The sequence below is a fragment of the Rattus rattus genome, chromosome 2 (genome assembly GCF_011064425.1).
Source record: "Rattus rattus isolate New Zealand chromosome 2, Rrattus_CSIRO_v1, whole genome shotgun sequence".
NCBI lineage: Eukaryota > Metazoa > Chordata > Mammalia > Rodentia > Muridae > Rattus > Rattus rattus.
The window spans coordinates 121096818-121113995 of record NC_046155.1 but is presented as its reverse complement, the minus strand read 5'-3'; the positions used below and the strand labels follow the sequence as shown (position 1 = coordinate 121113995).

General features: G+C 52.2%; 1 protein-coding gene across 1 annotated transcript; it reads right to left on the bottom strand.

Annotated features, from left to right (window-relative positions):
* Window positions 1–271: 271 nt before the first annotated feature.
* Mfge8 (milk fat globule EGF and factor V/VIII domain containing) lies at window positions 272–16124 on the bottom strand. Its single transcript, XM_032893387.1, has 10 exons — window positions 15964–16124; window positions 12665–12787; window positions 12271–12402; window positions 10214–10381; window positions 9805–9986; window positions 9322–9477; window positions 8596–8740; window positions 3367–3551; window positions 1150–1299; window positions 272–1047 (listed from the first exon to the last, which is right to left on the bottom strand). The coding sequence occupies exons 1-10, from the start codon at window positions 16034–16036 to the stop codon at window positions 910–912; spliced, it is 1452 nt and encodes a 483-aa protein (XP_032749278.1). The 5' UTR covers window positions 16037–16124; the 3' UTR covers window positions 272–909.
* Window positions 16125–17178: the final 1054 nt, after the last annotated feature.

The window sequence follows — 17178 nt, the reverse complement described above, 5'->3', positions numbered from 1 at the left end:
AGGGAGCAGTCATAGGAACCACCTCTCTGCCAGGCCTTCTCTGGTCCTTCACCAGGTAGCAACTATAGGCCAGAGCCAGAGAAGTAGAGAAGTAGAGGCGGGAAGGGGGAAGCCTATCCTAACTGCACCCCACCCCCTGTCTCCCATTCCTACTCCTAAGCTGTCTGCGGTCTGGCAATTGACATAAGAGTGTTGGGCTCAGGAGGACAGGGTGGGGGCAGAGAGCACCAGACATTCTGGCTTGGACAGAGCAATAAGGAAGCACAGAAGGTCCAGTGGAGAGCACAAATGTATTTTGGAATCTGCTTGTTAACTTGGGTAGCAAGCCAGCAGAGGTCCCACAGCCAGCTCGCCAACCACCCAGAGCCCATCTATCTCTCCAGACCCGACAGTCCTCTTGTCAACCGAGGCTCCAGAGCGAGGGTCAAGAGGGGTCTCAGGAGATAAGAGGCAGGATCTGGTGACCCAAGGGGCAGCAAGAGGACATGGGCCTCTCCTTCCAGGAATGGAACATGGAGGAATGTGCGGTGTGCAGAGATGGGTGGGCAACCAGAGGTTCCCTTTAGTCTTGAGTCAACCCCTGGAGAAAGTTTAGGACTTGGGGTGGTTGGTACAGCAGCCCACATACCCCAACTTCACTCTTCTTCTCTATTCATCTCAGACCTGTCCAACTCCCCCAGAATGCCTGAGAGAAGGGGCTAGCAGGAGGCCTGTGGGGGCTGCAGGGTGAGGGGAAGGGTGAGGGGCAACTCTGAAACCCCCTTGCCCTTCCTGCCTGTAGTCCCAGTGCAATCAAGAGGGAGGATTGAGAAGGTGTCAGCCACAGAAGGCAGCAGGGCCTGGGAGGCAGGGCCAGGAGGCCCCTCAGCCTCTGGCCGTCCTCGTCACTTGGGCTGGAAGGACTGAGCACTAACAGCCCAGCAGCTCCAGGCGCAGGGTGATGCGGTTATGCCAGGACAGTGGAAGGACACGCACATAGCGAGCCATGAAAGGTTTCTCAAAGATGTTCTTCTTGTGGGAGTTGTTGTCCAAGTTGCCCTGGAAGACCTGGAAACAATTGGAGTGTCAGGAGTGCCCCACAGTCTGCCACCTCCTCCACCCATCAGGACCCCACAGCATCCCAGGACTTGCAGCCGGACAGACACCCACCTTGCTGGTTCCTTGTTCCTCATATACGGTCCACTGCACACCATCATCACTGTGGGCTACCTTATAGGATGCCACATACTGGATGTGGCCAAAGTCACGGGCCCCCTGGGTGATAATTCCTGTCACTCGTTTCTGAGTGCCCAGGTCAACCTACAGGAAAAAAAAAAACAACATTCATCGTCCTAGGTTGGAGCTTCTTCAGGAAGGTGAAAAGGCAGACACACTGGGGATGACCTGCTAGCCTATTTCCTCCTCGCGCTGGCTAGTCTTATGTCAAATTGACACAAGCTAGAGTTATCTGAAAGGAGAAACCTCAAGTGAGGAAAAAAAGCTGCCTCCCTAAGGAATAGCCGTAAGGCATTTTCTCAATTCGTGATTGATGGGGGAGGGCCCTGCCCATGGTGAGTGCTTCCATCCATGGGTTGTATAAGAAAGCAGGCTGAGGGGTTGGGGATTTAGCTCAGTGGTAGAGCGCTTGCCTAGGAAGCGCAAGGCCCTGGGTTCGGTCCCCAGCTCCGAAAAAAAAGAACCAAAAAAAAAAAAAAAAAAAAAAAAAAAAAAAGCAGGCTGAGCAAGCTATGTGGAGCAAGCCAGTAAGCAGCACCCCTCCATGGCCTCTGCATTAGCTCCTGCCTCCAGGTTCCTGCCCCATCTGGGTTCCTGCTCTGACGTCCTTCAATGTTGAACAGCAATATGGAAGTGTAAGCTGAATAAGCCTTTTCCTCCCCAACTTGCTTTTTGGCCATGATGTCTCATCCCAGCAGTAGAAACCCTAGGACACTCATCCAGAAGATAAAGCCTGTGTGGTGGCGCTCGCCTGTAACCCCAGCATTTAGGAGGTTGACAATGGAGTAGAAGGCCAGTCTGACTACATATCAACGCCCTGCCTCAAAATACCAAGGACAGGGGATATAGTTCAGTGGCACAGCACTGGTCTAGGATGCCCAAGACCCTGAGTTCTATCTCCAATATGACAAAGATGTGAAGTCAAAATAAACAAAGGCACGTAAATGATCCACTTTGACACCCACGAACTCCAGCACAGTAAAGCTTAGTGAAGGGCATTTCACAGGTCCGGGCCTTGGCCAACTCTGCCAGGTCCTGCATCAGATGTATACTGGGGTGTGGTGAACAGGCCAAGAGACCACAGCCTATAGGAGTGGGAATTGCTTCTGAAACCTGTCAGGCTTCCTGGAGCTTTACATGGTCCTGAGAGAGCCCAAAAGCGGGTGGCTCCTGATGAACCCGACCCCGACTGAGCACCTCTGGCCTAGGTTTGTCCTTTCCCTGACTATCCTGAAAACTGACCCCTGGACCGGCAGTCCCCAGATCTAGGTTATAAGCCCTGCTCACCCACAACCAGCAGGTAAGCGCCACACAATCTGCCAGGACTCAGTTTCCCCATCTGCATTCTCCATTCTCTCTGAGATTTCCCAGTTACACTGAGTGGGAGAACACATGTGCTTTGCTGAAGTGGTTTAGTCCTAAAGTGCCCTCTGCCATTCTGCCCTGCTGCCCACAGGCAAGCTTTGTCAACTCTGTGATAGCTGACGAGACGGTGCTACCTCTCTACCTCTCTCTCTCTCTCTCTCTCTCTCTCTCTCTCTCTCTCTCTCTCTGTGTGTGTGTGTGTGTGTGTGTGTGTGTGTGTGTGTGTGTGTGTGAGCGTGCACGTGTGTCAGTATGTGTCACTGTGTGTGTAGGTATATGTGTGTGTGTGTCTGTGAGTGTTTATGTGTGAGTGGGTGTGTATGAGCAGCGTATGTGTGTATCCATGTGTTTAAGTGTGTAGGTATGTGTGTTTGTGAGTATATTTATGTGTGTGTGAGTGGGTGTGTATGTGTGTGTAGGTATGTCTGTGTGTGTATGTATGTTCATATATGTGTGTATGTGCATGTATGTGTGTGTGCATGTACATGCACATGTGTGTGACTGCATGTGTGTGACTGCATGTGAGTGCCTGTGTGCATGTGTGTGAGTGCAAGTGAGTGCGTGTGTATGTGTGTATGTATGTGCATGTATGTGTGTGACTGTGTGTCTATGTGTGTGTGTGTGCATGTGCAAGTGTGAAAGCACAACAAAGCAGGATCAAGAGAAAATGGGTAGCCTGGAAAGAAGAAAGAGAAAAAGAAACAAAGAAAACTAAGGCTTTTCGGGGAATCCCTTGGAGAGCAGCGGTTGGGGCTGGGCAGGGTCACAAATCCCACCCGCTCTCACCTGCAGCCATTCCTTGGCACTGTTGCTCTGAGCTGTCCAGGCATTGATCTTGCCCTGATTGTCCAGCCGCCCCAAGTGGGGGTACCAGCCAAAGGCACGCAGGTTCCACGTCTTGTAGCTGCTGGAGGCTGTTATTTGGCTGTCAGGAATCGTGTTATTCTTCAGGCCCAGGGGCTCAGAGCATCCTGTGGGCAAAAGGGGCTGTCACCAGTATGTGTAGGTTCAAGATGATAAAAAGAGAAAGGGCTGCGGTTCCCAAACGGCTTTTATTTTAGTTTAGGATTTGGTTTGGTTTGGTTTGGTTTGGTTTGGTTTGGTTTGAGGCGGTATTTTGTGGAGCCCAGGCTGACTTAAACTCACTACGCAGCCAAGGATGACCTTGAACATCTGATCTTTACCTACACCACCAGAGTAAAGGAACTACAGCCATGCACCCCCACACCTAGGTTATGTGGTGCTGCACGCCGAAACCAAGGTTCTCATGAGCACGCTTCCCAATTAAGTGACCACCAGCCTTTGTTTTCTGAGCTGAGTTCAGGTGTATCACACAGACTGGCCTTTGAACTCCTGGTCTCAAGAGATCTTCCAGTTTCCAGGACAGCCAGGACTACACAAAGAACGCTGCCTCAAACCACCACCACCACCACCACCACCACCACCACCACCACCATCACCACCACCCCCCAAAAAAACTATTAGAAGATCCTTCATCCTCAGCTTCCTAACATCTGGGACTAGGCCATGATGCTCAACTTAGCATCCTCTTGGACTTCCTACCTGCCTTCCAAGGCCACTGTTGGCTCGCTCTCGCCTCTCTCTCTCTCTCTTCTCTCTCTCTCTCTCTCCTCTCTCTCTCGTTGTTTTTTTTTTTTTAATGTATATAAGTACACTGTAGCTGTCTTCAGACACACCAGAACAGGGCATCAGATCCCATTACAGATGGTTGTGAGCCACCATGTGGTTGCTGGGATTTGAACTCAGGACCTCTGGAAGAGCAGTCAGTGCTCTTAACCAGTGAGCCATCTCCCCAGCCCTCAATTGTTCTCTTATCCTTGCTTGCTCTCCGCTATCTCTTCACTACAGTCAGCTGGACTCAGCTCCAACCCCCAGCCCCATCCCAATTTGCACCAAGAAGATCACCGACACCCCCTGACATGGCCAAACTCCCAGCACTCCCTCCCCTTCTCTTAGAACACCTCCCACAGCTGGGTGCTTCCTGGAGTTACGTTAGCCACAGAACACACTGAACAAGTAAGTAGCTATCGGCATGGGAAAACAGAGGCCGGGAGGTGTTGCCCACAACCACAGAGAGGTTGTACCCACATCTCACACACCTGATCCTGACCACCACCCCAAATGTGACATCATCCCCCATGCCAGGACCCGTAAAGTCCTGTATGGAGCCATCCAGTGATGTACAGCAAACACCCCTCCCCTCCAGCAGCTACAGGCTACTGAAGCCCAGGAATTCCTGGAGTTTGGGAGCTGCTTCTGTGTCCTTCCCGAGAACATTTCTTAAGACCTAGTGGAGGGCCTCGGCTCACCCCAACATGTCTAGCATGCTGGGGTGTGTACCCGGAGAACAGCCTTTGTTTCCTCCCTCTGCCTCCAGGCTCACTCTCAGGAATGACCAACAAGTTTGCACTCATACTGCTCCCGGATGAACAGGTCATGCTAAGTAGAAAGTAAAACTCCCGGGCGGATAATGGTCCGTCTCTCATGTCCGGCCACATCCCCACCCTGCAACTGTGTCCCGTAAAAGGCGGAAGAGTGTGGCAGTGGGGATGAAAAGCCACATTTTCATCTGGAAAGTGTGTCCCCCCAGATGCCTGCCTCCCGAAGGTGCCTGCAGAGCCATTCCATACAAAAGGCAGGAGGCCAGGCAGCCATCACCCTGCTTCCACAGAGACTCCTGCGCTGTGAGCTCGCTCATCCAGGACTGGGACCTTCTGAGGTAGCCACTACCCTGGGACTACTTTTCAGACATTACTCATTCTCCTCATCTCCTAGGGGTAGGACCCTGTACAATTATCCCTGGCATGGGCCTCGCAGAGACAGCAAACTATAGGCCATGGCCTCAGTATATGCATGCACAAGTCCTTGCCTCGCTGGAGGTCATCTTCTCCCTCCTCTGTGAAGTGAGACCCTCTGTGGCTCTCCACAGAGACGGCAGATCTTATAAACAAGCTGGTCAGGCATGGTGTACCTTTCCATGATCCTAGCAGGTGGAGGCAGAAGAATTGCAAGATTAGGCCAACCTGGAGTGAGGCCCTGGTGTCCTGGAGGTCATAAATCTCCCCAGACAAGGGTTGTTATTTGTAGCAGACAGTGTCTTTGATGATTAGGGCTGAATAGCAAAACCCCGCCTCTTAAAAATTAAAGAGACAGACTCTGAACATTTAGCTCAGTGACAGAGTATCTGCCCTGGGTGAAATCACTAGAACTGGGGGGCTGGAGAGATGGCTCAATGGTCAAGAGCACCGACTGCTCTTCCAGAGGTCCTGAGTTTAATTTCCAGCAACCACACGGTGGCTCACAACCATCTGTACTGGGATCTGATGCTCTCTTCTATCTTGCAGGGGTACATGCAGATAGAGCACTCATATACATAAAATACATAAATAAATATTTTGGTTTTTTTTTAAATAAAATCACCAGAACCGGAACGTAAACTATATTAAAAATTCCGCCCCAGCAGGTCCAGAGAAGAGTTGGAAAATGCTAAAACAGTTGGTCTGTGGAGCCCATCTCTCTCCAAGTCTCCCTGCACACTTCAGACTGCAGCCCCAGCGGCTTTCTTATCCTTCAACAAGCCCCAGGACCTTTGGCCTTGCAATTCTCCACCTAGAATACCCCTTCTAAGATCTCCCTGGGACTGGCTCTCCAGCTGCTCCCTGGACTCCACCACTTCCTCCTTCAGACTTCTTGCTGCTAACTGACTTTTCTTCTTTTCTCTTCTTTCTTTATAATATGTGCCTGAGTATTGATTTGTGTGTGTGTGTGTGTGTGTGTGTGTGTGTGTGTGTGTGTGTGTGTGTGTGTGTGTGTGTGTGTGTGTGTGTGTGTGTGCTGTAGAAGCAGTGCACTGAGGCCAGAAGAAAGCACTGGGACCTCTGGAACTGGCCTTTCACGTGATTGTGAGCCCCTGATGCGGGTGCTATAAATCAACCCAGGTCCTCTGGAAAAGGAGCAGGTGCTCTTAACTACTCAGCCATCTTGCCCACCCCTGACCTTCCTTTTATTTACTAATCTCACCTCTGACTCCTTGCAAGTTTCATGAGGTCAAAGGTCTCACCTGTTCAGCTCCTTGGATCTAGGTATTTAGGGGAAACTTAGTAACTGTCTAAATTAAACAGTTAACTCACCAAAGACTGGGCCTCATCCCACCCACATGTACAGTGCACGTACACACACACACACACACACACACACACACACACACACATACACACACACCCCAACACTCTGGAGCTAACAGACTGGGTTACAGAGAAAGGTGGGCCAGGATGGGAAGGAAGCAGAGGACACAGCTCTCCGATGTGAGGCTCAACTTGCCCTACCCCAAGACTTAAATCACTCAGGGCTTCACTAACTATCCTGGTAACCTGGAGAACCAAAGGCCTCAAGCCAGCAGCCCCAGGGAGCAGTGGTCAGACCAGACCTAGCTCTGCCCTTTGCCAGACACTAAGTCACATGATGCAAAAGGCAGTGACCTGTGAGAAGGATAACCTTCCTGCAAAACCCAATAATCTGAAAGATACGTGTGTCTCTCCCGCGACTATCAGACTACTGAAACAATGAGAACCAACAGATGCAAATTTCCCAGGGAATCCCATGCCACCGGGAGAACCATACGAGACGCGAATGTGCCTCCCTGAAGATTTTTGTACATTCTAACAACTTGTCAGATCAGGATGAGACAGAAGCCCGGACAATGATGAGTCAGGAGTGGGTGGGGCCACGACTCAGTACTGCTTAGACCTGCCAGCGTGTCCCTGGCCCTCTATTTAAACTTTTAACATAGCTCAGGATCCCAAAGAAGAACTTGAGGGAACCACTGGGTCTCTGTCCACCTTCCCTTACATGGCCACACTGAATACATCTCTTTCTGCTTTTGACCATTAATTTCGCTGTTTCAATTGGCTTCTTGAGCACAGGGGCCGAGTTCAGCTTCTTGTGGTACACACTGTGGCCCACATTTGGTAACAGAAGCATACTAGCTTAAATCTATACTTTTAAAGGGGTAGCGGAGTAGGCATGATGGTGCATGCCTTTAATCCCAGCACTCAGGAGACAGAGGCAAGTGAATCTCCATGAGTTCAGGGACAGCCGGGGGACCAAAAAACAAAAAACAAAAAACAAAAAACAAAATAAACAAAAAAAAACAAACAAAAAAAAAACCAAAATAGACCAGGGCTTGGGTGTGGCTCAATAGTGGCAGGTATGGCTAGTAATCACAAAGCCCTGAGTTGCTAGAACCTAAGTGGAGGGGAGGGTAGAAACCAGTGAGACCCAGATTTCAGCTGTAGGCAGTATCTAAAATGCAGAAACGGGGAAACAGTGCCATTAGCAGGGAAAGAAGGCACAGCCGGGTGTTCCGGGCAGGTCTTCAAAGACGGTGAGCAGAGCCAGCCCTGTAGTTACCCCATATGGCCAGTAGGTGGCACTATGGCTGCAAAGAGAAACAGACCTCAGAAAAGAGACAGTGGGCCTTAACTAGATGGCAGTATTGGTCAGAAGGTCCTCTTCAGAGGGTAATCTCCCTGGTTCAGCAGCAACCTGTCCCTTTCTAAATCCCCGTCCTAGAAGCACCCGCATGATGGCACAATGCGGGTGGCAGATGCCTGAAGGGAAAGCACTATGCTTGCACCTCCCAGCTGGGTATCTTGGATGAATAATGCAGGGAGGTGTCCTTCCATTCATTCATTCATCCCTCATCAAAGATTTAACTAAGCACCCACGTGTCTGAGGCCCTGGGAATACAGCAACAAAGAGAACAGACAATTCCCCTGCGATGGGGGAATTCACTGCCTGTTCTAGAAGCACCAGGAACCAAAATAAGCAGAAATACTGAGACGTGAAATAGCTATCCAAAATGCCCAGGGCAGTGGACTGGCAGACAGCATATAACTGGAACTCCCAGGCAGGAAGCAGGGGGTCAGTCTCCACAGGAACTCCTGAGCAGATCAGGCCGTCAGAGACAGAGGAAGCTTCTTCTCTCTCACTCACCATGCAACTCGCAGCCCAGGAGCTCGAAGCGGAGGGTGCAGCCGCGGTGGCACGAGACAGGGTACAGCCTTATGTACTGTGCCTCCAGAGTGGGGTTGAACATGTTAATCTTCAGGCTGTTGTTGTCCTGGTTACCCACAAACTCCTACAAGAGAAGGGGCAGGGCTGGAGGAGGAGGAAGCAAGAGGCCATCGAAGGTTGGAAGAACAGCCTCCTCCACGGAGCCCACATGGACTCAGCCTGCAGCCTTTGCTTTGATTCTCCACCACCATCAGGTTAGTGTCCTTGTCACTCACCTCTTGGTCATCACAGGGCCCTGGCATAAACCCCTGCTCACACGGGGCTATCTAGAGGGCCTCTGTGTGCATTTATAACAACAGCAACTTTCTGACAGATATATAGACCTGTATGGTATCTGTGCTGTGAACAGTGCCCACTCAGTTAATTACACCTTTACAACTGTACACGGCAGCCCCGAAATGTTCAGAACAAAGGTCAAATCCACCACAACCACTGCCCCTGCCTGGGCATGGCACTACTCTGAGTCTCTGAAGGCTGAGATTGCGGCCTGCGACCACAGAGCGTGAATATGATCAAGATCTATCCATTTCTACATATATCAAGGGGCGCTTGAAGATTCACCCCCAACCCTCAGGCTGCTCCTGCTTCTCCATCAGGGCTAGACTCTTGGGGGTCCTGACGTTAGTGCCCGCTCCTTAGACGCACCTTGTCTCCGGTTCCGCTTTCATCCTGGATGAACTCGAACCTGCGTCCATCGAGGCTGTAAGCCACCTTGAAGGTCTTCAGGTATTCCGCCCTCCCGGCACGGCTGGCACCCTGCGTCATCACACCTGATACCCGCATCTTCCGCAGAAAGTCCACCTGGACCCCGGGTGAGAAAGGTGGTCTCCTCATCATCTGGCGTTTCCATCCAAAGCCAACTGGCTAGCTCACTAGGTTCTTTCTCCAAGGGGCTGGTTTCTCTCCTGAGGCTCTGGAGCCTGTGCTCTGAAGAGCCCCTGAGTTCAAAAGACCCCAAGAGGTCCTGTAGGTGCCAAAGCCCTCCCCACCCCCCCACCAAAGAAGACCATCTCTTCTCATAATCTGCCCTTTGGCTCCAGGCCCACGGCTGCCCTCCATATACAGACCCTTCCCTCACGGTCACCTCTCCCTGTGTTCCCTATCACCCTGCCCTGTGTCTTTTCCTACCTGGATCCAGGGCTTGCTATCATAGCTGCTGGCTGTCCATGCATTGACAATCCCTGTGCGGTACAGGCGAGCCAGCTCCGGGCCCCAGCGCTGCAAGCCCATGAAGCCCATATACACAGACGAGGCAGAAATCTGTGAATCGGCAATGGCGCCCCCTTCCATGCCCAGCTTTGTGGAACAGCCTGCAGGGAGAGAGCAACCATCAGGGGCCTAATCCAAAGTTCCATAACCCAGCCATGTCCACAGGACAAGAGAAGAAAAAACAACGTGGCCTCTCATGAGGACCTAGAGACAGGGAGAACCTCAGACCCTCGCTCAGAGAAGATAACATCAAGGGACACTGACACCAGTTGGAAGAGAAGACGGCACGGGAGACACAGGAGACAAGGGGCCAGCAGAGTTAACTCACGGGAGGCTAGGTGGTTGGAAAGATCGGGGTTGGGGGCCGGGGTGGGGACGGCTGTGGTGGGGACGGCTGTGGTGGGGACGGCTGTGGTGGGGACGGCTGTGGTGGGGGCGGCTGTGGTAGGGACGGCTGGGCTGGACAGGTACTCTCCATCCAGGTAGGAGGTGGTCTCTGGTAGGAGAGAAAAGCAGGATGGCCTCTTCCTCCACATCCCTAGCCCTGGCTCGCCCAGGAGTGGGTTTGGGAGGGGAGTTGCCTTGGACAGTACGGAACAGCAAAGATAACTCCACACAAAGCAGGCTTTTCCTCATCTTCTTAGTGTGAGGCTAGGCAAGGGTTCCGCCACTGAGCTACAACCCCAGGCCTTACTGTGTGGAGAACAGGGTCACTCCCAGTTGCCCATGCTACCCTTGGACCTGTGAATTCTCCTGCCTTGGCTCAGAGGCTTCTGGCATCACACCTGACTCCACATGGTACTCACTCCTCAGCAGCTTTCTGAGGAGAGGATGAGAACCATTCTGCTTTCTTCTGTATCCTTTGCACCTTCCACCACCAAGTCCTTACCCGCCCACCCACATGCTAGCATGTTCCCAGCCATAGCCCCATCACCTCTGCATAACCAGTACCACAACACCAGAAACTCAGGAGAGCGGTCAAGCTGTTGGCAAGAAGACCTCTCCATCCCTCTGGGCACCAACGGTGTGTGCCCAAGCTTCTGCTACCAGGGGCCCCAGGGATAACCTACAGGACTCTAGCCGTGGAGGCTCATCCTGAGCAGGTACTGCCAATCTTACAGAGAGGGTAAGATGCCCAATGGGGCTGGACATCCTAGATCTGATGCCTCACACCCACCATCTCCACACCCCAAGGGACCCAAAGGTGCAGCCTTGGCATTGGCACCAGAAACAGCATAACAAAGAAGAGTGCGGTCCCTCTGCCCCCCTCACTCCTGCAGCTTGTGTGGGCACCACCTACCCTCTGCTCCAGGTGTTACCATGCAGCCTAGAGACAACTCTAGACCTGGCAGCCCAGAGAAGGCTGCGTGGCTAATTCACACCCAGGTACACCATGGTTAGCCCAGCTCCCACTCGGTAATTAGCAGGCTTGCTTGGCTCCACCCAGCCCTCCATCTGCCTGAGCAATCAGGAGCTTCCCCATTCTCCCCCTAAGAATCTCAAACTCATCTGGCTTTAGACCAGCCTTCAAAGAATAGGCCTCTGCTCTGTCTCCTCTTAAGTCAGGGGTATCCCAGGCGCTCTGCCTATAGCCTGCCATCCTGGGGCCCAGACCCCACATAGCTGGCCCAGCTTTCCCCTCCTTCAGCTAACCTCAGAGCACAACACACACCTGCCTGAAGGAGGACCCTCAGAATATCCACTTCCTAGCCTAGATAGCTGAAAACTGGACACTGCCAAACACCCCCATGAGAATGTGCGCGCGCGCACACACACACACACACACACACACACACACACACACACACACACACACACACACACACACACACACACACACCTTCCTTCCTCCCTTGTCTGAACACAGCCCTTCCCATGTGACACAGGATAAGAAAAGCCCTGGTATGCGCAGGGCAGAGCTGGGGGCAGCATGCTGAACTATCACCAGCAGTGCTAGCTGGCACTCACCCAGGCTACTCTGAAGCCCAGGGGATAGCCAAACAGGTCAGACAGGTCAGCTCCTCCCTATATACCAGGCTTCTGGCCTTCCTATAGCACAGAGCGACACAGCCTCCCCCCCTCCCTGACCTCTATGCTGGTCCTGGCTCTAAGTTAAATAGCCTGTTTCTTACTGGTGAACAAAGTCCCAAGATTTAACTCTGACACTGTATGTCTCCAGGAAATGGCATTCCCATGACCTCAGTCCTCACACTCTCTCATCCCCCACAACACCAGGCCTGACCTAAAGGCCCAAGAGAGGAAGCTAGGCCTGAAGTCTGGTACGGGACAATGGGTTCCTCACCGAACTCTGCCCCCTTCCTCAGTCTTCACAGAGGCAACGTCACCACAAGTGCCCGTGCCAAGCAACAGGCCCCCAGTGCTCACCGGTTTCACAGTGGGTGCCCGAGTAGCCCACAGGGCACTGGCAGATGTACTCAGTGAAGATGTCCCCTCGCTGTGTGTCCTCAGTCACCAGGCATTTGGCATCGTGCAAGCAAGGGTTTGGGGAACACGGTCCTGGAAGCAAGAAGGCAGATCAGATGGAGAGGTGGTCTGAAAAGGACAGAACACAGCAAAAAGCAACACAGGACCCAGCCAAGACCCATCCAACTCAGCCTCTTCCCTACCACCATCATCCTGGACCCAAGAGGGTCTCTGAAAGGATCAATTTGCCCACATACTAAAATCGCCCGCTTTTCCAAGTGGCCGAGAGTTTCTACTGGAACAAGGGCTACCCACGTGGGAAGAGACAGGGGAGCAGGTCATTGGGCACAGGTACCTTTCTCAGTCTCGTTGCACACAAGGCCTGTGAAGCCTTCGGGGCAGAGGCAGTAGATGTCATTGTCTTGGCCCATCAAGCAGGTCCCACCATTCAGGCACAGGCTGGAGTCGCAGAAGTCACCTGCAACAGCAGACCAAACACAGGCATTTGGTAAGCACTTAAGAGTCCGGCTACCACGTGCACACGCTGGACTCCTAAAGTTAGCTGTCATCCTATGCTTAAGAAGCCGGTGAGACTAGGGGTATGGTTCAATGATAGCACTTGTCTGGCGTGAGCAGATGCCTAGGCACCTGTCCTCAGATGCACTGGCCCGCACAGAGACATACATACATAATTTGTAAAAAAGTGAAACAAATCTTTAAATCTATAGGTGCAGCTAGAGGAATGGCTCAGAGATTAAGAGCACTTACTGCTCTGACAGAGAAGCCTGGTTCGGTTCTCGGCACCTACATGGTGTTTTACAACCACCTAGAACTTCTGTTTCAGAGGCTCTACGGTCCTCTTCTGACCTCTGAGGGTCCTGCATGCCCGCAGTGCCCGTTATAATACACTCGGGCTCACACACATACACAGACAAGAAAGCAAACACATTTTTTTTTAAAGTCAGAATGAAAAAGATGACAAGGAACAGGAAAATAATAGTCTAGAGAGAAGCAGACACGCTGAGGGCTTGGCAAGTTGGAGAACGGTTCAGATGTGACTGGACTCGGGCTGGAAGAAGAGGGACCTAAGAACGACAAGTTCAGATTTTGCATGCTACAGTCTGTCAACGGCTTTTTAATCTTCCTTAAGTCTCCCCAGCATTGGCTGACAAGTCTCAGACACCCCACCACTCTGTGTGTGTGTGTGTGTGTGTCTGTCTGTCTGTCTCCGTGTATATGTGTCTGTCTGTCTGTCTCCATGTATATGTGTCTGTCTGTCTCCGTGTATATGTGTCTGTCTGTCTCTGTGTATATGTGTCTGTCTGTCTCCGTGTATATGTGTCTGTCTGTCTGTCTCTGTATATGTGTCTGTCTGTCTCCATGTATGTGTGTCTGTCTGTCTGTCTCCGTGTATATGTGTCTGTCTCCGTGTATATGTGTCTGTCTGTCTCCATGTATATGTGTCTGTCTGTCTGTCTCCGTGCATGTGTGTCTGTCTGTCTGTCTGTCTCCGTGTGTATGTGTCTGTCTGTCTCTGTGTATATGTGTCTGTCTGTCTGTCTCCATGCATATGTGTCTGTCTCTGTGTATATGTGTCTGCCTGTCTGTCTCTGTGTATATGTGTCTGTCTGTCTGTCTTTCTGTGTGTGTGTGTGTGTGTGTGTGTCTCCCTCTCCCTTTCCCTCTTCATCTCCCTCTCCCTCTCTGAAGCCAGATTGAAGTTTGAAAGGAGGAAAGCTAAAAACCCCAGGACAAGGCTGACAAGCTAAGAAGTGCAGGTCTGGTGGCAGCAGACCCAGCTCACAGGCTGAATGATGAGGAAACACATTAGGACAAAGGGAACATGAGCAGGTGAATTGGAGAGGCTTCTTAGAACAGGAACTGAAGAGGTGGAGGAAGGCTGGAGAGATCACGGGAGCTTTGGGGGCACCTTGAGTGACAGATGTGCACCGTCAACCAGAACGGAGAACAGAGGAAGAGAGGTGGGGTAAGCTGGGGCTGAGATCACCTGGCCTGTGAATTGAAGGGACTATGCAGCTCAGCCAAGCGGCTGGCAAACCCCACCCCCATCTCCATGTCCAAACAGGGACTAGAAGACCCTGTCTCAGAAGCTTACCCTATTCCCATCTGTCCCTGGGACCCTGACACTGAACAGCAGCTCCCCTTTGTCCTACTAGACTCCACCCCAAACTCGGCACTGGAATCAAACCTCAGAGATCTCTTCTCCTCCCCACCGCTGCCCACCCAAAGCACAAGGGCCCTCCTCAAAGCTCAAGGCCCCAGGGAGCTCAGACTCCAAAGCTGCAGGCAGGCAACACCATTAATGAGCACCAGCCCACACAGCTCCCTCGGCAAGGGCCTGGGGATCCTAAGGCGCTGTGGCAGAACTATTAGTCACTTGCTTTAAATAGCAGGTTAATCCCCTCTGACCTGGAAGGGCACAGTCACAGCCTCACATGGAGACTGTGGATCGGCCAAGGCCTAGGCACCCCATACCAACAAGGGCCCAGCTTCTAGCCTTCCCTACAGCTGCACCTGGAACCAAACCAAGGGTCCAGAGAGGAAATCAGAAAGTGGAAGGTGGCCAGCAGCAGCGTTGGGACTGAGGCTGGCCACCTGCCTATGAGACCGGGAGAGGCCAGCTCCTCTATAAATCCTATGGGACTTCAGGGTCCTGCTCTGGGAAGTGTCTCCAAGAACATTTGGCAATGTTGTGGAGAAGGCAAAGATGAGGGGTAAAAAGGATCAGAGGAGACCCCAGGCATCTTTCCAGCTGAGTGGACAGACTAGCAGTTCCCAGTTCGTGAAAGCTTGGGGCACCCAATGCCTTCAGCTCCAATCCCGAGGTCAGACCCTGTGCTAGGCCGACAGAGCTGAGCCTAGCTGTGATCGCTCGTGCCTGTGATCTCGCCAGTCCCATTTCTATGAGAAACGATGTAGAGGCTGCTTGAGCCGCTCACCGGCCCCACGTGGGCACTGCTTTTTCATGATGAACTCTCCACAAGCATCCCGCAAGAGGCCCAGACTTCTACCGGGGACCTCAGAGCGGGGGAGGAGGGCTAGGGAAGATAAAGCAGCCGGCCAAGGCCAGCCGGGGGCAGGAATCCCTTTTCTAAGTTCCAGACCCGCCCCACCTATAGTCAGTCTCTCGCACGGGCCCCTCAGTCCTTTCTTCCCTTACCTGATCAAACACCAACAAGTGGGGCACAGAAGTTCATTGGATTTTCTAGCCAGGTGGGTTCAGAAGAGAGTTTCTGGTAAAGTTAACTGGAGATATACCCTCACAAGAGTACTAGATTCTCCCAAATTGTTAGGATTGGAAAGCAGACACAGTTTGCTGGCCTCATTTTACAGACGCGGTAAAAAGAGGCAGGACGCAGCGGATTCCTTTGTTATGTGTAAGTCACATCCCTGGGGGAGGCTGGGCTGTCACCGGGTGTCCAGGGTCACCGCTTGGTGCTAAAACTAGGATCACAGCCTCAAGGCCCCAGGGCAGAGCACGCAGAGGCACGTTCGCCTCTCCTACCCGGATGCAGCCCCTGAGCGTCCCCCTCCAGGCTTTGCTCAAGTTTGTCAACAGTAAAGATAGAGGGAGGGCCCCGCTGAGAACTTCCGAGCGGCGGGCAGAAGAGGGGCGAGGCCAGAGGGACTCACCGGACGCAGCGAAGAGGCCGGAGGCGCAGAGCAGCACGCCGCACAGCGCGGCCAGCACACGGGAGAACTGCATGCTGCGGGACGCGGGAAATGGTCCACAAGCTCCGATGCTGGGACCCGAGAGTTCCTGCGTCCGCTCCTCTCACACGGGAATAAATCAGGCGCTCAGCTCCGCCCACTGGCCCAAGGGCTCCGCCCCGGACAGCCCCGGGAGGACTCTGGGCGGAGCTCCGAGACCACAGTGGGAAGAGGGAGGGCTGAACGGGGGTGGGGGGGTCCAGTGCCTCAGCCTCCCGGTGAGCCACGCCCTGCATCCCGCTGCCAGTCCTCAGCCTGAGGCCAGGTCCCGCTTCCTGAATGGACTGGACCGGAGAAAATTGCTCTGGAGGAATTTTAAAAGGGAGCTCGATGATGGAGTGCTTCCCTAAGCATGCTGGAGACCCTGGATTCGATCCCCAACCCAGCAAAGATAAGTCGATAAAATAAAATAATCCAGGAGCGGTGGTGGCTTATGCTTGTAGTGCCAACTCTTAGAAAGCTGGATCAGGAGGATTAGACAGCAGTTCCAGATCAGATCCCCAGTGTGTGCTCCATCCATAATGAGTTCCGATTAGTCTGGGCTACAGAATGGGACCCTCTTTCCTAAATGTGTTTGTTTATTGATTATTTGTTGTTTAGTTAATTAAAAATAACTGTTTAGACTTAACATGCTAATTCTTATTTGTAATGAGAGAATAGCAAATTCAGGCTACAATGAGTACTGTGTTTCCTTTATCAGATTGGCAAGTGTCCGGCTGTTAACAGCAGTCTGTGGAGCAACAGGCTGGGGCATGCGGACCTTGGACAGAGTATGAGGCAGCTCAGCTTCTTTCTTGGGAAATAGTTTTCAAAATGACAAATACTGACACCTTAAGACCTAGCAGTTGTGCTCAGAGATGCACACTCATTTCATCAGACAGACATTGTGCAAAAAACGACACTACACGATTGACATCATAATGCCTTTAGAAACCATGAAAAGACCAAAAAAGAAAAAAAAAATTGTCAAACTTGTGTAAAAGTTCCAAATAGGAAATACTTTAGGATTTTGGCCAGTGTGGTGGTTTGAGCCTACAATCACAGCACTCTGGAGGCAGAGACAAGAGAATTATAGAAAGTCCAAGGCTATCTTGGACAACACAGTGAGTCCTTGGCTATCCTGACCACCAGAGTGAG

Coding starts and splice junctions, on each gene's coding strand:
- Mfge8 (XM_032893387.1), bottom strand. CDS start 16,036: ATGCAGTTCTCCCGTGTGCTGGCCGCGCTGTGCGGCGTGCTGCTCTGC. Junction 12,788..15,963: donor CGGCCTCTTCGCTGCGTCCG/GTGAGTCCCTCT, acceptor CTGCTGTTGCAG/GTGACTTCTGCGACTCCAGC. Junction 8,741..9,321: donor AAAGCGGAACCGGAGACAAG/GTGCGTCTAAGG, acceptor CTTCTCTTGTAG/GAGTTTGTGGGTAACCAGGA.